The sequence below is a fragment of the Lipophrys pholis genome (genome assembly GCF_963383615.2).
Source record: "Lipophrys pholis genome assembly, chromosome: 3".
In the NCBI taxonomy this organism is placed as follows: domain Eukaryota; kingdom Metazoa; phylum Chordata; class Actinopteri; order Blenniiformes; family Blenniidae; genus Lipophrys; species Lipophrys pholis.
The window spans coordinates 19,537,513-19,555,843 of NC_137627.1; the positions used below are offsets into that span (position 1 = coordinate 19,537,513).

The window sequence follows — 18,331 nt, forward strand, 5'->3', positions numbered from 1 at the left end:
TTTGAGTATATGAGGTGTGCGCTAAAAGTGTGGTCGTTGTTCACGGCCTGCCAAACAGCAAGTGAATCTGTGAGAAGAAGAAAAAAAAATCACTTTCCTATTTATTTGAGGCAGAGTTCTTAATCACCCCACTGAGTGGCTCGAATGACAATGCTGTATTAAGATTGATCACACTTTAACTTGTAAGTAAGGAAATGATCAAGTCAAACTGAGCTTTAGTGTCAGTTTCTGCTGCACATGCAAGACGCACAGGAGAAATCGAAATCTCTCAGTATGTAATTCACCCAATAGAATAAAAATAAGAAATAATTCAATAAAATAGAATAGAAATAACAACAAAAAACAATATAGACTGGAGAAACAGTGCAACTATATGTGCAATAGTCCAAAAGGATATGACCCTGAGTGTGCAATATGTATAGAGTAAACATATATACAATGCAGGAAGCCTTGGAATTGCTGTAATTTGTCCATGTGTGTGAAAGTCTGCATGAAAACTCAGCGAGACTAGAACAGTGAACAGTGTCCACTGCAGTGGCAGCAAGTATGTGTGTGTGTGTGTGTATGTGTGTGTATTTCAGGTTTCATTTACTTGTGTAATCTCTTTAAGAGTTTTGAATGATCACAACGTTTTCATCAGCAAATAAAAGTACATCTGTTTTTCAACCGTGTACTACGTGTTCACACTAATACAAAGAGTTGGAAATTGAGAGCCTACGTGTCTATGATGTGCTTAAAAACATACTGAGTTTATGCACAGAGCTTGACAAAGCTCATCAACCTCCCCCACAACTGCTCAAAACTCGAGATGTTTATGCAGAATGTTAAAAAGTCATCAAAGTACTCACAGGTGAATATTGACGCTACTGAACACGCTGCTCTTTATAATAAGATATATTAATATTGAACAGATTTATGATCAATTCGAAGCTCAGGCCTTCACAGCAGTCCTGCTTTTATATGTGACCCTTTGAGGAAATGGAATTGCCGATGTAGATTGTACTTTGGGGAACAGACTTTTAACTCTTCGTTTACTACCTTAAGACAGTTTTCCGTTGTCGAGTCAGGAAGTAAACAAGAGGATACTACACAGCATGAATGTTTTATTGCATCAAATCTGTTTTGCTGGGATCAATAATACACCCCTCGATCTTTATAGGAATCTTCTTTTTTCCTCCGTGTTCGAATAGAATCGATGATACTGGCAGAGCCACCGTACGTCTTCTCAGCTCTACAAGTGCCGCGTTGGTTTTATGGCCTCCGGCTGAGCGCTGGCTGAAAGTCTGTGGAAGAGTGAAACACGACTCTGTGTATATGTGTCTATGAAATTACTTTAATGGTTAATAACGTGATTAAATTTCACAGCAAGGCAAAGAGATACGAGGGAATTATGTGTCGATACAATGCAACACTGTCATATCAACAAATGAAAAGTGTTTTATGTTTTATTTAAAAAAACAATTTGATAAATTATGATGCTCTGGGCTCTATCGCCACTGCTCTGTTTGAGCTTATTCTAGCATTAAAGATCCAAACGGAATAAAGCATAAGGAGAAATGGATACATTTGCAAAGAATTAAAAAGGATAATCTGTTCTGAATAACTCTTTAGTTTTAAAGATCAGTGCGGTTTTAGCTATATTTCTAATCTCTTGAATTCCCGATGGCACATACTTAAACTTATTAAAAAAAACACTTGTTCAATCCAACAAGATCTGGCTCTGTTTGGTGGTTTTATTCCAAGTGATCAGGAGACGTGAATAACGGCGACTGTTTCTATATTTCTGTGGTCCAAAACTGCACTTTACTGCCGATCAGTGTATCTGTTGTCGCTTTTTACATTGTAAGTTGCAACTATTATTTTTGATAAATTCAGACACGTTTGCAGCTCCCTTCATTCCTACAAGCTTTTTGAAGCGGTGGGAGTGGGAGCAGCTGAGGCGGGAAGCTTTTCTCCACACTGAGCTGTCGAGAGCTGCTTTCTCAAACTGGCTCCGCTCGACAATCTGGCCTCATTTATTCACGGCGAGGAGACAGGGAGCAGGTCGTTACTCTCACACACATTTGCATCAGAGCAAACCGAACTATGAGCACAATTGCATTTGGAAGAGTTTACCCAAAATCTGGACACATTTTAAAATCTACATTTGAATGTTTACGTCTTTGTAAAAAAAAAAAAAAAACATGTCGGGCCTTAAAAACACCTGCTGGAGCCTGGATTTTATTTAGATCAGCAATGAATGTTTACAGTAAGAAGTGTATTTTGAAGCAGTTACTGCCAAAGTCTTTGATACAGGCCTGGAGATAGTACAGATTACAAGCTTGAGTCAGTATATCAGTGCAATCTTCATTTACAGTCTGCAACTGTCATAAATATTACACTTTAGTTCATTAAACTAAAGTTTGAATAACGTGAAAGTTTTCAAAATAAAAGGGGAAAAGTCATGTTTGGAAAAGGCATCCCCGTGACACCCAGGGCTTTTCCAGCTGAAGCTCTATGGTGTCCCCCAAAATTCCTCTGCCCCACACTTTAAAAGCCAATATCTTAAAGGGATCCCACGGTGCCCTGTTATATTGAAACTGCGACGACAGCTTCTTATATTGGTTTGTAGTTTCAAATGGAGATCATACAGGGTGCTGCGTCTAGATTCTTTTTTTTTACGTTTTCACAAAGCATGTCGCAACAAAAGTCCCCGCTAAATTTACTTTCTGCCGCATCTCTTTGCCTGCCTACCTGTTGTCTGTCTCCTGTCCGCCCTTCTCTCAGTCTGAGGTGTATTGATTGGAGCTGCTCAGCCCGACTGTCTGTACCTACCAGCGATCTGTACTTACACTCCTTCCTGTCTTCTTTATTGACTTAAACTAATGATGTGCTGCAGGAAATTCTTCCTATGCACAGTTGTGGGCCTGGGTAAATGCCAATAGTTTTTTTTTTTTTTTTACTCATTAATATTCCGGTGTGTTCATGGTTCTACAGCAAGTTGTTTTTTTTTCTGAGTTTGCTGTGTGCTGTTCACGGAAACTGAAAGAAGGTGGATTCTCTGAAGCAGCTTGGTTCTTCATCGATTAAAGTGAGGGAGGCTGTCTTTGCCAGCGTGTCTGTCCGTCTGTCCTCCATGCCTCTGTGGGATGGAGCTATCAGCTATCAGGCTGCCCTGTCAGCATCAGTGAGAAAGGACATGCGCTGGTAATGAAAGAGGAAATTGATGAAAATGGTGGGAAGCTTCAAGGAAAAAAAGAGAGAAAGAAAGAAAGAAAGAGGGGATCAGAGATGAAAGAGTTGAGGAGGGGAGGCAGAATGGAAATCTCAAAAGGGTTCCTTTCTGGCGGTGAACGCCTCATCATATTGTCTCATTAGGAAAGTACACAGCACATTGTAGTCCTCACAGCTCATGAGTAGAAAGTTCAGCAAGTTTTGAGGATTTCTTGTGGAGGCAACTTCCAGACAAATCGTTAAACACGATGCGCGGTTTGAATTCAGTTCACATCAAGGTCATTTCTGTGCTGATAGTTTAAAAACATAGATGGATTAGAGGCCTTTGTATTCTATAGCTTTTTGTAAACACGTCCACTCAATCCATGTCTTCCAGAGGCCTGTACTACGACGCTGGATTTTCTCTTATCAAGATAACTTAAAGAATTAACCCTAGGTTGTCCGTACTACGACGCTCGCTTACTTCTCACTGAGATAAATCACCCCGGCAACTTACCTGAATGTCTAACCTGCTCCGGAGCAGGTTATGTTATCGATAAACTCCGCCTCCTGACCAATCAGAGCTCTTGGAAAATGACCAGCCCATTCTTAAGTGATGGTGATTGGTGGGCAGGTTCAGCACTGAGCTGCAGCTGAGCGGAGAGGAGAAAGTAATTTAGAGCGATCTTTTAGACATAATAAAATAAATCCTGGTCACTGAGCCTTTGAAGGATGTTTTTATTCTTGACTTGTTCCAAGTCTGTTTAGCTCCTCGACGGTTGATCTGGAATAATGAGGTTAATGATCACACCTGACAGAACTGCAGAAACTATGAATTTATGGAACGCAGAACTACTCGTGCCGTCGCGGTGATGAATCAATATTCCAACACAAAACACAAGAGAAACTCAACCTCACAGCAACTCGATGGAAAATAAGAACAAAAAGAAGAGCAGTGAGGAAGTTCAGCTGTAATAAAGTGTGCCGTCTGTTTATATCGCCTATGAATTAATATCTTATAATCTCATGAAGTCAGGCATTAACAAGTCAGGAATGTTCTGGCTTTGGACGCAGCAGCAGGGTTGCTTTTAACTGCTGGAGGATGTGTTTTAATTCTTCATATTCTCTGAGAATAACGGCTCCTTCAGTAAACTGTAAACTGCGCTGCAGAATTTCTCCGTGTGTGTGATTCGTCAGACGCTGAAAACTCCGCCCCTTTCACGTAAACGCGCACACGTAGGTCTGGGTTGAACTAGCGAGTTGATAACCTGGATCAGTCAACCCAGGAAACAGAGAGAGATCCTGGATGTGTTGATCGGGGTTCGTAGTCCAGGCCTCTGCATCCATTCAAACATCTTTTGTAAACAATCAATTATCTCCTATGGGATGGTCAATTGCTCTGAAGTTCATCGGTTTCAAAGCATAAAGGGATTCATTGTGTTTATTGTCTGTGTTTAGAATATTTGTTTCCATCGCTGGGATGAAAACATAAGACCCAAGTAAATTTTCTCTCACAGGCGAATATGGGAAATGCAGTGTGTGTGTTGTAACACTGGAATTTGGTTCTCTCTCCAAAGACAATAAAGTTGAAAGCTGAAGCTCGGCTGGACCTTCTGCGGCAAGTGGGCGTGTCTGTGGATACCTGGTTGAAGAGCGCCATGAACCAGGTTTGTCTCTGCAAAAATACAGAATGAATACTTCATTTCAAACTGTATGTTTGAGGTTTCACAATAAATGCAAATAAATAAGAAAAAAAAAAAACAACACACAGCGTCTTTTAAAAAAAAAAAAAAAATGTGTATTTTGCACCCCTCACTCTCTGCATGCTGTAGGTGATGGAGGAGCTGGAGAATGAACGCTGGGCCAGCTACACTTCCCACGATCCCTCACTGTCGGTGAGACACTTCCCCCTCACTCCGCCCGCGTGTCTGCCTTCCAGCCGAGCGAGCAGAATTAAACCAAATCGTTCCAAAAAGAGAAAGTCTATTCATAAACTGTGAAAACAGGAGGAATAAATAAACCTGCAGAAGCTGTGAGCGTCACAGTCTGGTGTTACTTTCACTGCCGTCAGTTCAGATGATGAAGGCTGACGCTTTAACATCCTCTGCAAGAAAGTGGAAAATAGAAAACTTGTTTGTTGAACGAGTGCCGAACTCTTTGAAATCCACCCCGGTTCTCTAAAGTAGACCCAGACCCTTAAAATCAGATTTGTAACAGAGGACCTGGATTTTTTTTTTTTTTTTTGGGACACATCTGGACTGTTTAGAACAGACTCTCTAAACCCGACCAGGAGTCTTTCAAGTTACCTGGCTGCTTTTAGCCAGATCTATACTTCTTAAGTAAGACTTGGGTTCTTTAATCTGAATCTGACACTTGAAAACTTCCACACTCCTGAAGTTGACGTCTCACTCTTCAGGCGAGTCTTTGGAATTAGACTTTAGACTGTTTAAAACACCTGGATTCATTTTTTCGTAAATAGCAAAACCAAGCTCTTTGTCCTTTGCTTGACTCCGTCAAACTACATGTGGGACTCTTTTGGGTACGTCTTTTAAACCAGAGCCCTTTAAACATGTGAATTTAGCAAATACGACAAACAGCAACAAGAACATTCGTTCTACCAAATAGTAGTATGATTAAGTAGTTCTTGACTTGGCTGGAAAGTGTAAATCCCACACCTGCAGGGTGAACTAGACGAATTACCTGCACACAGTTTTAAGTCGTATGAGTCTGTGTTGCATGCACTGTGAGCCACTTCGAATAAAAGCACTGGATTGTGTGTGTTTGACACAACTGCATTCTCCCCAGCAGGTTTTCTTCTTCACTAACATGCCAGCTCAGCACATTCTAAACAAGGTGTTTGTTTTTTGTTTTTTTTTTCTTAACATAGCAGCTGATAATCGTGGATTTTTCACTGCTATACTTCCATTGTAAGTGAAAGCCATCCAGCCTGAATAGTGCTCCTGACAAATCACTTTTTGAACGATGTAAATCGAGAGATAATTGACCTCGGTCCTGCTGCCTAATCGTCTATCACACCATTTACAACCTCTTAAAAAAACGACCCACTTCCACAGTGGAATACTAATGCGGCTCGCACACAACTTGCAGTTTTTATTTCATGACCTTTATTTTTAATTTATTTATTTTTTTCTCCCCAATGCAGCAGCACACTGAGAGCAGCTCTCAGGCCCTTTTCACCGCTTCTTCATGTTTATGAGAATTTGTACTGACAGTATTGATGTCAAGGCCGATGACGTGAACTCCAGCTAGTGCTTCACCCTCACTTTCCACTTTTGGCTGCCAAGTCTTACTTTTCCTGCCCTGCACAACGCTCATTCATTATTAAATAGATCGATATGTTGGCTTCTACATCTTGTTCCTCCATTGTTGAGAGTCAGGTACCGGTCTCGCTGGTTTACCTAACAAACAAGTGAGTGTATGGATAGCCAAGGCTCGGTTTCTAAAAATTAAGACGAATGAGATTTATTGTGTTATTAGTAATTTTTCTTTAGCTTTTATACAAATATGAATAGTTTCATTTGATGAAGGGTTTTCAGTGTGTAGGAGAATGTCCTACTAGTTGAGTGTTGGACGTCTTAATGTTATTTACATGGTCAGATATTATTGTAACTGCTGTTGGGATCCAGATGCTATAAAATGGATCTATCAGTTACATTTATGGTTGTTACGCCCCAGCCGAGGAGCTTCTGGAACGCAACATAAAATCTTATCCTTCAACGGTCCAAGCAGCCACTCAAAACAGTTTCTCAGTGAAAAAGTGACCATTTATTTACAAAGAGACCGTAACAAACAAATCAGGGGTGATTAATAAATCAAATCAAGAGTGAGCTTTACTTCCAAAGTAACCAAAGCCACACGGATCTGTCACAAGTCCAACTTACCCACCAAACAAAAGAGCAAAATAAACAGTCTTCCCTCCCTGTCGAACATAAACATGAGAAAAATGCTTACCAAAGTACACACTGTTGAAACACTTTGAATGATGGCCACACCCCTCTGACCCACTGCCACCCGGTGATGTCGTCCTTCCTCCTTAAGCACCCTGGTTCTTGCTGGATTTGGCCAATCAGGTCGTCGGGGACGGCACAGCCCTATTTACATAGTTGATTGGAGAAGCACACAGAGGCCACAGAAAACACACACACACACGCACACACACACACACACACACACACACACACACACACACACACACACACACACACACACACACACACACACACACAAAACAAAGGCAGTCATAACAAGGGTTTTTAAACAAAGCTAATTTGATAGTATTTCTGCATTACCGTTACACGAGCAGCTGTAATACAATTGTTTGTGTTTTGTTTGTGACCTGGCTCGCGAGTGCGTGTGACATCAGTACTAAACATAGTCAGTCTGCTATTGGAAGCACTTTACATTCTGATCACACAATATTGGAGCGAACAGCGAACAGCAAAGAAAGAGAGAGAGAGAGAGAGAGAGAGAGAGAGAGAGAGAGAGAGAAACAGAGAGAGAGAGAGGAGTTAAATGTAGAGGGGATGAAGAGGGAGTTCGAGACAATTATTGAGGAATGAGAGAAGAAGGTGAGAATCCGTTGAGGGGAGGGAGGGAGGGAGGTGTGATGAGGCAGAGCGAGGGAGTGTGCAGAAAGAGGAGAGTGATAATGCTGAAGTAAAATTGGATGCAAAGGTGAGAGAGACTACAGGATTGTGAAAAACAGCAGAGAACCCACATTAAGGTCACAGCATACCGCAAAAGAATGATTAGATAACCAAAACAAATAGCTTCAAGACCGAATGCTGAGCCGTCTTAATGCCGACAGATGAAGGGAAATGCTCTGAGTACCTGCAAGTCGTCAGCAAGAGAAAGCTGACATTTGACTGAATTTCAAAGCACGTTGTGATATTTTATTTCTGTTCATTTCTCGTTCTACCTGGAAGAAAAAAAAAAATTAATCGAAGTCGAGAGCTCCAGATGTGATTATTGGAGTTGTGTTGGACGCAGATGTTGGAAATGTCCATGAGTGCACGAGTCATCAGACATTTTATAGTTTTATACAGAAAGTGAAACATTTTTGAATTCGATGGAAAAACGTTCCAATAATACTAGTTTCACAACCATTATGCACAAATCAAGTGCTCTGTGAACAGTTCACCAAACTGGGAATTCAATTTAATTTCGTCTCACCCTGTTTTAGGTTAATGAGTTTGGGGGCTCGAGCTGGAAATCCTTCCGTCTGCTGTGGGTGTCATTAAAATAACAGAACAGGAGCTGCGTGGAGTTTCGAGGCATATGACAGCAGTTCAGCAGCATTTGGTTTTATTTGGGGGTGTACTGGAGCCTTGAGAGACTTGAAAGCAGCAAAGACTGTGAGATTAATATTAACAAGGTGCCAAAAAGGAAACGAGAGGAGAAAGGAAAAAAAAAAAAACTGGCGGCGGGAATTAATAACTGCAGTTCGACTATTAGAAAGAGAGAGGTCAAGAAGTGATGAGCAGCAATAGGAAGAAGAAAGGCTGGCTGGTTTGTGAATAATAAGACAAACAATGAGTACAGAGCAGGCTTTTCAGCCGTTCCACTTATTTTTATTAATACGAGTGTGAAATAGAGCGAGCTGCAAACCTCCTTCAGGCAGCCGCTGCCGACATTACAATATCACTTTTCACCGTTATTACCTCCGGGACCAATAAAATCTGCCACTGGCCTGTCTCTCAGCTGCGTCGGGACACACACCAAGACGTATCGTCGCTGCGACTTTATTGGGTTATTACTCAAATACACGTCGCTCACATTTTGCTTTAGGGATGGAGAGAAGTCGGCGCACCAGACTGCGCGGCTCAACTCTTAAATCAACGCGACAAAGTGGATCTGAGTGAGGCAATACAAATAAATATGCTGTCACCAGAAATACGGCGTGAGCCACCGAGCTCTGGAAATCTGGGAGTGTGCATACATCAAGTTGTCCCCTTTTATTTATTCCACACGTGTGTCTGAAATCACTGCCCTTAAAAAGTGTAAGTACTGCCACTCTACAGGCAGTTCCCCGCCTCACAGAGAGCCTGAGATAACGACAGACAGTCACAGACTCTCGCTTTGTGTGGATGTTCAAACCGTATACAGCTCTCAGTACGCTCGGACAGAAATACTGCCAACGAGAAATGTAAAGATGTAAAAACCTCTTTGGGAAGTTCCTCCGTGAAGGTACGCAGGCGGAGCTGTTGCTGCCTCTCATGCAGTGTTTGTTTTAGTGTTGGGCTAAAGTCTGCTGACCCTGGGACCCCCGGTGTCGGTGACCCCCGGCAGCACTGATTCTCACTGGGTTTCTTCTGTCTAACACCGGAAACTGGAGAATTTTATTTTATCTTAAAAGTTTGGTAGATGTGACACTGTTTTAATGCAACATTTAATTGCTATGATGAGTTTAACACTTCAAATGCTGTTAAAAGGGAAGGAATCAAATTACCAACACTTTTATCACATTTACGAATTTAAAGAAAGGAAAACCCTCGAATAGCCAAACCAGGCACCGCGCTCAGGATCTGATAGCATCCTTCTCATAACTATAACTTTAAGGCCATTTATGATATTTAGAACATTTTAAAACCACCAGAAGGCCAGGATACAGTTTTAATGAACAACAAGAAATACATAAAGATAAATTCAGGTGTCATACTCAGAAATTAAAACTCTGTTTCACAAACCATTGCATCCATCAGGATAAATTATTGCAGCTTTGGAATTAAGCCGATCAAGTCAAGTTGTTCTGCTGAAATATGACACTAAACAGGGTCTAACCATTACACCCGCTAAGCTCCATCAAACCGTCTTTCCAACGCAAACTTATGTCCCTAATGTATTGCCAGCTTTTTTTAATTCTGGAATTCCTTAAGGCCACACCTGAAGCTGGCATTTCCCTAGAGAAAAGCTTCTTATGTACACGACTATGACTCGGGAGATTAACTCATATACTAAACACACATCTGTGCTGGTGTGGAGTTTACTTTGTCAACAGAAATCTGATGACTAAACACAATGAATTGGCGATAGGCAAACACACACACACACACACACACACACGTACTGTCTTTCTATTGTTATTGGAGAGGTCAGCTCGCTGTGGGTGATGGATCTTTCCACGATCTGGATCACATGACATGGGTACAAGCCAGTGAAATTCACGTGGAACAAAAGCGGGAGGGGCGGCGTCGCATGAAACATTAGCCCCTCTACACCTGTTTGTAAACGCTACGGTAGAGTCGGTGAGCCGCGGACAGGACAGAGAAACATAGACAGGTGAGGAATCGTCACAGGTTTGCGTGAGAGGTTGATAGAATAAAGTAAACTAAACTAACTGAAGGCAGTGGGGGTGAAGGCTCGGGGGCGGCAGCACAGCAAAAGCCTGTCAGCTGAGAACGATATGGTGGCAGTTCAGTGTGTAATTTGACTCTCTTCTTTGATCTAAATCAACTCGCTTTCTGCACATTTTGGAAAATGTTGATCTGTATTGACTTCATTCAGATAAATTCAGGATAAATGTATATTTCTTTCTGTTTCCATACTGCCCCCCCCCCCCCCCCCCCTTGTGCTCATCAGAGGTTCTGACTTTATCTGTCTGTGACTTTGTTGTTGTGTGTAAAGGGCACAGTGGACTTGGAGCGTGAGGAGGGTGAAGAGTGCGAAGAGAACATGGAGGTTTTCGACGACAGCAGCTCCAGTCCCTCGGGAACCCTCCGCAACTACCCGCTGACCTGCAAAGTATTGTACTCCTACAAGGTACACAGCCAGATATGCACGTTCGTACACGCAGTCGCTCTCTGCTGGCTTCAGCCCTTGTTTATTTGTGCTTCATCGGTGCTGGACACTGTGTGTTTCCACAGGCCTCTCAACCAGACGAGTTAACCATTGACGAACAAGAGATGTTGGAAGTCATTGAGGATGGAGACATGGAGGACTGGGTCAAGGTGACCAAACACCGCGTATCAGCCACGCTGCTGTTTGATATTTGCAACCTGCATTATCTCTGTTGCCTGTCTGTCCCTCTGCTCACCGTGGATTTACTTTGACTTCTGCCGCAGGCACGCAATAAGACGGGTCAAGTAGGATACGTTCCTGAGAAATACCTGCAGTTCCCGACCTCCAACAGTCTGCTGAGCATGCTCCAGTCTCTGGCGACACTCGACGCGCGATCGCACACGTCGTCGAACTCGACGGAGCCCGAGCTGCACTCTGGCTGCATCAACGGAGACACAAATAGTACGTCCGCCTCCTGAGATATTCCCTGTGATACTCTGACCACAGGCCAGACGTAAAGGAGTAAATTAAACTGTGTGAATATGTTGTTTTTCTCTCTCTCTCTCATGAAAATGCTATTATGTGCCACTAAGCGAGGCATTTCTCTGTCTCACATCATTCCAATGACAGTCCTGGTTGGAGCCTCTGCCTGAAGGCCTTTCTCCCAGGAGGGCAGGTTTCTTCATCGAGGTTTCCTCCCGCAGTCATAGCTGGGATGAGCTCTGGCCAACTGCCAGCCTGACCTTGATAATGCGATATAGAACCTGGACGTATGGACGCTCCACTGCAGTCCACCTGCGCAAAACGCCGCTTTTTGCAAAGTAGTTAGCGATTGCGAAATGCATCAGGGAAGCTCATTTAGCGAACCTTTTGAGATTCATCAAAAATGAACAAACGGTTGAAAAGCGTGAGCATCTGTTCGGTAAAAACAGCATTTAATAAAAAAAAAAAATCCCATGTTAGAGCGGGTTTATTAAGTTTTGTCCCACATGGTTTCCTTCCTATCCATATATTTAGCAATTAGACGAGCTGTTTGCCGTTTCAGTGGAAGAGAAACTCGAGCAAAGTGGTTGTAAAACCCGACAAGGAGAAAACACCTGAGGCTGACGCCGCAGCTAAGTTTTAATGAAATGGGCAACAGTGGAGCATTAACACCACCCTAAACTGTCTTTTGGTCTCCCGTTTATTCGGGCAACCTCTCCAGACTGCATCTAAACACGCTTCCTGCATTCAAGCGGAAAGGAAATGCCGACCTCAGACGGGTCGTCGATCCCCCACGGGATTGACCCCCACAACCGTTTTAGAAATTGTTCTTCCTGCACATTATTTAATTGTTTTCTGCCTCTTTGCGGTCACCGTCTTTCTCCGCAGCGGTGTTTGTCCGTGCACTTTATGACTACGAGGGCCAGGCGGACGAGGAGCTCTCCTTCGTCGAGGGAGCCGTGATCCGCCTGCTGAGCCGCGACACGCAGACGGACGACGGCTTCTGGGAGGGCGAGCTGAACGGCCGGGTGGGCGTCTTCCCCTCGGTGCTGGTGGAAGACCTCGCGGAGAACGGGGAGACGAGCGGCGGGGGAGGAGCGGGCGACACGCAGGTAAGGGTGGCACCTGCGCACGCAGGGTTTGAGTCTGGAGGTTGCACATATGGCACAAGCAGTCACGGACACTTCCTGGGGTCTTTTATTCCTATTTGGGTATAACTCAGAAACACTCCGGAGCTGAGCTCAACATACGTTCTTATCAGTCTTTCCTGAGGGCAGAAATACCAGGGACCGAGTCTGCTCCCCCCCACCCCCCCCAAACCCCTTCCTGCTTGTTGTCCAGTTAATCTGTCAGCAGGCCAAAGTTCACAGAGTGGATCAGAACTGCCATGTTCCTGCAGCAGTCTGATAAAAAACCCCCGGCACTGCAATCACAGAAAAAAAACATCTTATCTGCGCCGCTGAGTGCTGCCCCATTAGAGACTCGGCAACAGGAAGGATACAGCCTCTCCCTTCCTCGGAGCGCGCAGACGCAACACGGCCGCTTTTAAAGCCTTTTAGTCTTGATGCTATGGAAACAAGTCAACTTGTGTTTCTGTAAAATCTATACAGGAATAAGATTATTAGTACTTTTTTTTCCCCGAGCAAACTTTAACATGTGGATGATACATAATTGATAATATAACATTTTTCTTGACTATAAATTGAAGCCACGTCTCTGTTACGGAGGTAAAACCTTTGCATTCGCCTCGTTTCATCGCCCTCGAGCAAAAACAAATGAATCAACGCTCTGGTAATTGCAGTCAATTATCTGATACTGGGAGGTTTTGTACTCAGATTCACACATGCGTGTTTATGTCGGTTTCCCTCATCATATGTTGTTTGTATTTTCTTGTCTTGTCTCGCAGTTTAATAGCATGAGACAGTTGTTTGCGTGTCCCTCGTCAGTATTCTTTTAAAAGTAGCATTACTTTTTCCCTGACACCTTCTGCACGTTTTACTTTGACGTCACAGCAATTCTGATGGATTAGGTTCAGTTCCTGTCAATTCATCTGATCATATTTAAAGCGCTGACTTCACTCTCAAATCAATAATATCTGTACTGTGTCCTAATGGGGGACATGGACATGCTGGACGAGACGAGACGACTTGGTGCTTTGGTTAAGAATTCTGAACTTTCTGTCGTATCTTGCAGATCTCTCCATCTCTGAAGTTGCCATCTTCTCTACCACCTCTTCCTCTCTACGACCAACCTCCCATCAGCCCTTTCACCAGCCCGGAGACCTCCACGCCGCCTCCCCTGCCTCGCTCACCCTCGGCTGCGCTTAACGGGGAGCACAAGCCTCCGCTGCCCGCCTCGTCACACAAAGGGCCGCTGTCCAGTCACAGTAAGACGCACACCAGCCGCACTAAAGGAGGAAGACGACCGCCGAGTCTCGCTTTAACATTTCTGCTCCTCGCTGTGCAGATCAACGCTCCGGCCGGAGTCCAGTATCTCCCGGATTTGTTCAGTCGCAGCCACAGCGCTTCACTCCGGACAGCGGGCCGGGAAAACTACGACCCGTAAGTGTCCAAAGTCGGTCTAGAAGTGTCCTTATTATTGTTATTATTATTTTTGTGAACTCTTAACACCAAACTGATTATTTACAGAAAATGAATCAACTAATTTCTCTAATAAGAATAATGTTTTTGTTGCATTTCAGAAAATCATCACAAGTCGTTTGAAGTGATTCTCCATGTTTTGTCTTAGAGATCAATCACTAAGTCTAACCTTTATGTGCAGTAGCTAGTGAAATGTCTTTTTGTTTGTTCGTCTATTTCTGAGGAATCACCACGAGCTCCAGCCTCTGTTACATTGACGGCCTTCATTTACCGGACAACTTAAATACCTACAAAGACAAGAATGGAATCGTCGATTCACTTCACAAGTGTTTCTTGTGTTCCTCCGCCGCAGGTGCGAGCAGCCCCTCCTCCACCCAAGCAGCACTCCCGTCGACAGCAGGAGAAGAGCGACAAGACGGAAGAGGTGGAGATCACGCTGGTGTGACGGATAGAAGAGCTCGCCGGCGGTTCGGATGGAAGGCGAGACGATTAAAAACAGGAGTCGGGGAACTGAACCGCTTTGAACTGAAGTTAAAAGCTGGACTGAAACCCAAGCGAACCACGCCGACCCTTCCGGTTCTCACCCGCGCGTTTCGGAGGAGAGCGGAGAGAGGGAGGATGACGGCAGAGTATCCAATTAAATAATCTTCCTAATGAAGTGCAGCAGTAGCAGCTCTCCACCCCCCTCCCTCTACACACACACACACACACACACATCCTTACCCCCACCCCCCTCCTCCTGCTGTCCCTCCATTCTTGCCTTATAACCTCATCTCATTGGACAGCCGAGCAGAGCGCGGTGACGAGGAGGAAGAATGTCTGGAGAGTGGGTGTGGTGAGGAAAAGTGCTGATGGCTTTGGCAAGTTTTGTTCTTATTCTCCCTCATTAAGCTCACTTGAACCTAAAGTCGTGCGGGTATAAGGCCAAGACTGAACATTTTGTCGTCCAGGTTTGATGTATTAGAAGCAGAAAAGTGAGCAAACGTGAGGATTTGAGCCGGTTCGACAGGGATAATACTGACGGCTGAGCCGGAGCTCCGACAAAACTGCATTGTGTGGTATTCCTGATCTGCAGCGGTCAGCGCCTGTGAGGCCATGACATTATGGCTGATCAGTGTATATGAATAATAACTCACTTTATTTTAATGACCCTTTTTAAGGTTAAAAAAAATAATAACGGGATACATTTCTTCTTTAAAGTAAGCTTGATGAGCGAAACCTCGGGGGGAAAACTTGCCAAGTTCATGGTATTTCAGTCTTCAGTGGAGGTTGAACCGAATGAACTGACCCCTGGACCTCACCATATATAGTCATTATCATCATACGTATTCAATGTGTATTAGTACAGTACATTACTGTTGTCATAGGAATGTTATGCACAGCGTTTCATATAGACTTAAACTCAGCTGAATGGGGGGGAGCGGAAAAAAAACAAACAAAAAAAACAAAAAACATGTCTGATATGTAGTGGAAGTTTAATCTTCATCTTATCCTGGAAGGGCATTGTAAATAGAGTAGGAAGGAGAGCTGGGAGGAGAGACCGATGGGGGGGGCGGGGGGAGGGGAGGGGCTGAAAGAAGAGACCAAGGAGGCTGGATCCCCCTCCCCTTCTAATCTTCACCTCTCTTCCTCTACCTCCTCGGTGTCTCTCCCTCTTTTCTCTCGCGTCTGTTCTGCCCATCGGCAGTCAGTGTGAATCAGCGGAAGCATAGTTCTATTATACTGCACACCCTCGCGGGCGTGTCGCTCCTCGTTCTGTGCGCCGGTGCTTTCATAGGCGATGAAAGTATTTCACTATGTGCTGACATCAACAAACAAACAAAAAAAAAATTGTTCCAAATGAGGAAGATTTGGGCCGTGATGAGTATTCAGCACCTTTTTCCTGAGCACAGAATGAACATGTACAGTGTTTATCCCGTCTGATCAAATCTCCTCTCACATTCTTCAGTTCACATATTCCCTTCTTTACGTCACATTTGTCACATTCACAGGTTCGTTTTTTATTTTTTGTTTTTTTTTCGGTTCCACATTATTTGTGCGATTGCCTCGTCACTTTTCTAAAACACACAAGCAGAGTGAGGTGTATAGAGGAGCTGCATCACATGGACGGAGCGAGCTAATGACATTCAAACGGGAGCCGAGTACAAATCTGATTGATGTATGTGTGTTGTTGGGGTTTTTTTTACACAACATTAATAAACCCCGCCCCCTCCTAAACGTATTCCTCGAGCTTTTAAAAAATCCCCTTTGCCCAACGGGCAGCGTAGCACTTTGATTTATTTGTACCTTCCCCGGGAAGTAGCAGTACCTTCACCTGGGATCAGCACGAACAGAAAGGACTCCGACAAATCACCGTTTTTACCAAATGCAGATGTCAGAGTTGTTCTTCGTTTTCATTCTGATCTTATGGACACTTTGGGATTTTTTGGGGGGGAATTTTCCAGTGGGACGGATACTTCAAAATATATCTCCACTCTTCAGAAATGTTTGTGGACGGAGTCATTTGATTTTATTTAAGAAAAAAAAAAGAAAAACAAATAGAGAAAACAAAGAAAAGGATGTTTGGAATGAGGACATGGAGTAAATGGGTTATTTTTTTATTTTATTTTTTATTTTAGGGAACGGCCTGGCTGTTTGTGATAAAAAAAAAAAAAAAAGAGAGAAGAAGTTTTAATTGAGTCTGTCTTTGACTTTTCCCAACTCTTTTCTACACACCACTTGTAAGTTTTCAACTCATTTAAGTGAGTTTCCCAACCGTCGGTATCGACCCCAGAGCAGGAATCAGCCATTTTGAATATTATTTGGGCCGATGTACGTCTTTACAGCAGTCATCGAGCAACGCTGTCACAGTGATACGTTAAGACTGAAACAGGTTGGAAAGACACGACTTCTCCACCTTGTAACGCCGGTCGCCTCCATTTGGCTTTAAATTGGACAATCAATGTCTTTAGTGGCTCACGTGTCTTAATGTGAGTCTCTCTGGGATTTCATGGTTAATTCTCTGGAAACCTGTGTGCAGGCGTACTGAGGAGAATCCAGGCTGTTTTGAAAGCAAAATACTGAATTCTCTTTTGTGCATTTGTTTTCATTGACAGGAAAAGTAGAAGAAAGTCTATTAGACTAATGCTTTCAGAAAAGAGGAGTCGGGATTTTAGATTGGATTGCTGGTTGGGGGAGCCTTCAGAACGCCATCGATGCACTTTCGCACGGTTTTCCTGAGGTGTGGCGAGTCGACGCAGCAGTCAGATCCGATATCTGATATTCCTATTGTGGCGTCTCGTCGAAAAACTCCAAACTAACCGAGGCGGCGTCCAGAATACGACGCAGAACCAAACATTAAACATCGTCTCCGCCACATCACTGGTGCTGCACATCTGTTTTCATCACCTAAATGTAAAATGGATTGATTTCGTGCATTCCGCACTGCAAATATCTCCTTGAGTTCTGCGTCTTATTAAAGATCAGAGATGCGCAAAGTGTGGGAGGATGAGCCCCGGCTCACAGAGCTTTAAAAGAATGAAAACCTCCACTCTCATGATACACATAATTCTGGGGAAATACCAGATTTTCTGTTATTTTCACATCATGAAGTGCATTTGGAACGGCTGTTTGGCAATAATAATCCTCACTCTTTCTATCAGATCAATTTGAACTTGAAATCTCTGGCAGGTCTCACTTTCTCTAAAATTGTTTCTGTTTGTTTGAATGAATTCCCATCCTCCACTTATTTAGAATAAGCAGGCTGTCCTCTCCAAAACCTGCTTCCCCAGGGTTTTTCTGCTGCTGCGCCACAGTGAAGACCCTCGAGGAGGATAACCCAGCACCTGCCGCGTAGGATCCATATGTTGTGCGGCTCGGAAGTAAAGTCCTCTTGTTGGTTTCCCCTTTTTTGAAAGCGACGTTGAAAAAAAATAAAAAACCACTCGGTGTCGCATCCAGACGTCACAAGGTCTCATACAAGCCTCCGCTCCTCCGCTGCTGCGAGGAACCGGCGCCGCCGTGCAGCCGTGCGGTCACTCCCAACAAGGCCGCCTCTCCTTGATCTCGCTGAGATCTTATTCTTTGACGGTTTTCAAACTTGTTTTGAAGTTTATGGCTTTGGAGCCGCCTCCGCACAGCGACCCCCACCGTTAAGAAGCTCCATCAGCCAGCCTGTCAAATCCAAAACATTTAGGACATTTTGTTGCCTGCTGTCACTTTTGAACATGATTATTTTCCTTTTATAACAGCCCCTTTGGTCCACCGAGGTGTTTGACTAA

At 43.8% G+C, this 18,331-nt stretch overlaps 1 protein-coding gene across 2 annotated transcripts in view; it reads left to right on the forward strand.

Annotated features, from left to right (window-relative positions):
- Positions 1-16,713, forward strand: part of fchsd2 (FCH and double SH3 domains 2) — a 68,554-nt gene extending 51,841 nt beyond the window's left edge. Inside the window, exons 13-21 of one of the 2 annotated variants that reach the window (XM_080459383.1) lie at positions 4,770-4,859; positions 5,025-5,087; positions 10,837-10,971; positions 11,076-11,159; positions 11,274-11,451; positions 12,361-12,584; positions 13,666-13,858; positions 13,939-14,033; positions 14,425-16,713. In XM_080459383.1, the coding sequence (XP_080315509.1) occupies positions 4,770-4,859; positions 5,025-5,087; positions 10,837-10,971; positions 11,076-11,159; positions 11,274-11,451; positions 12,361-12,584; positions 13,666-13,858; positions 13,939-14,033; positions 14,425-14,517 (1,155 nt within the window). In that variant the 3' untranslated portion in view covers positions 14,518-16,713. The remainder of the gene's footprint in view (positions 1-4,769; positions 4,860-5,024; positions 5,088-10,836; positions 10,972-11,075; positions 11,160-11,273; positions 11,452-12,360; positions 12,585-13,665; positions 13,859-13,938; positions 14,034-14,424) is intronic. The other variant, XM_080459384.1, reaches the window with a different exon arrangement.
- Positions 16,714-18,331: the final 1,618 nt, after the last annotated feature.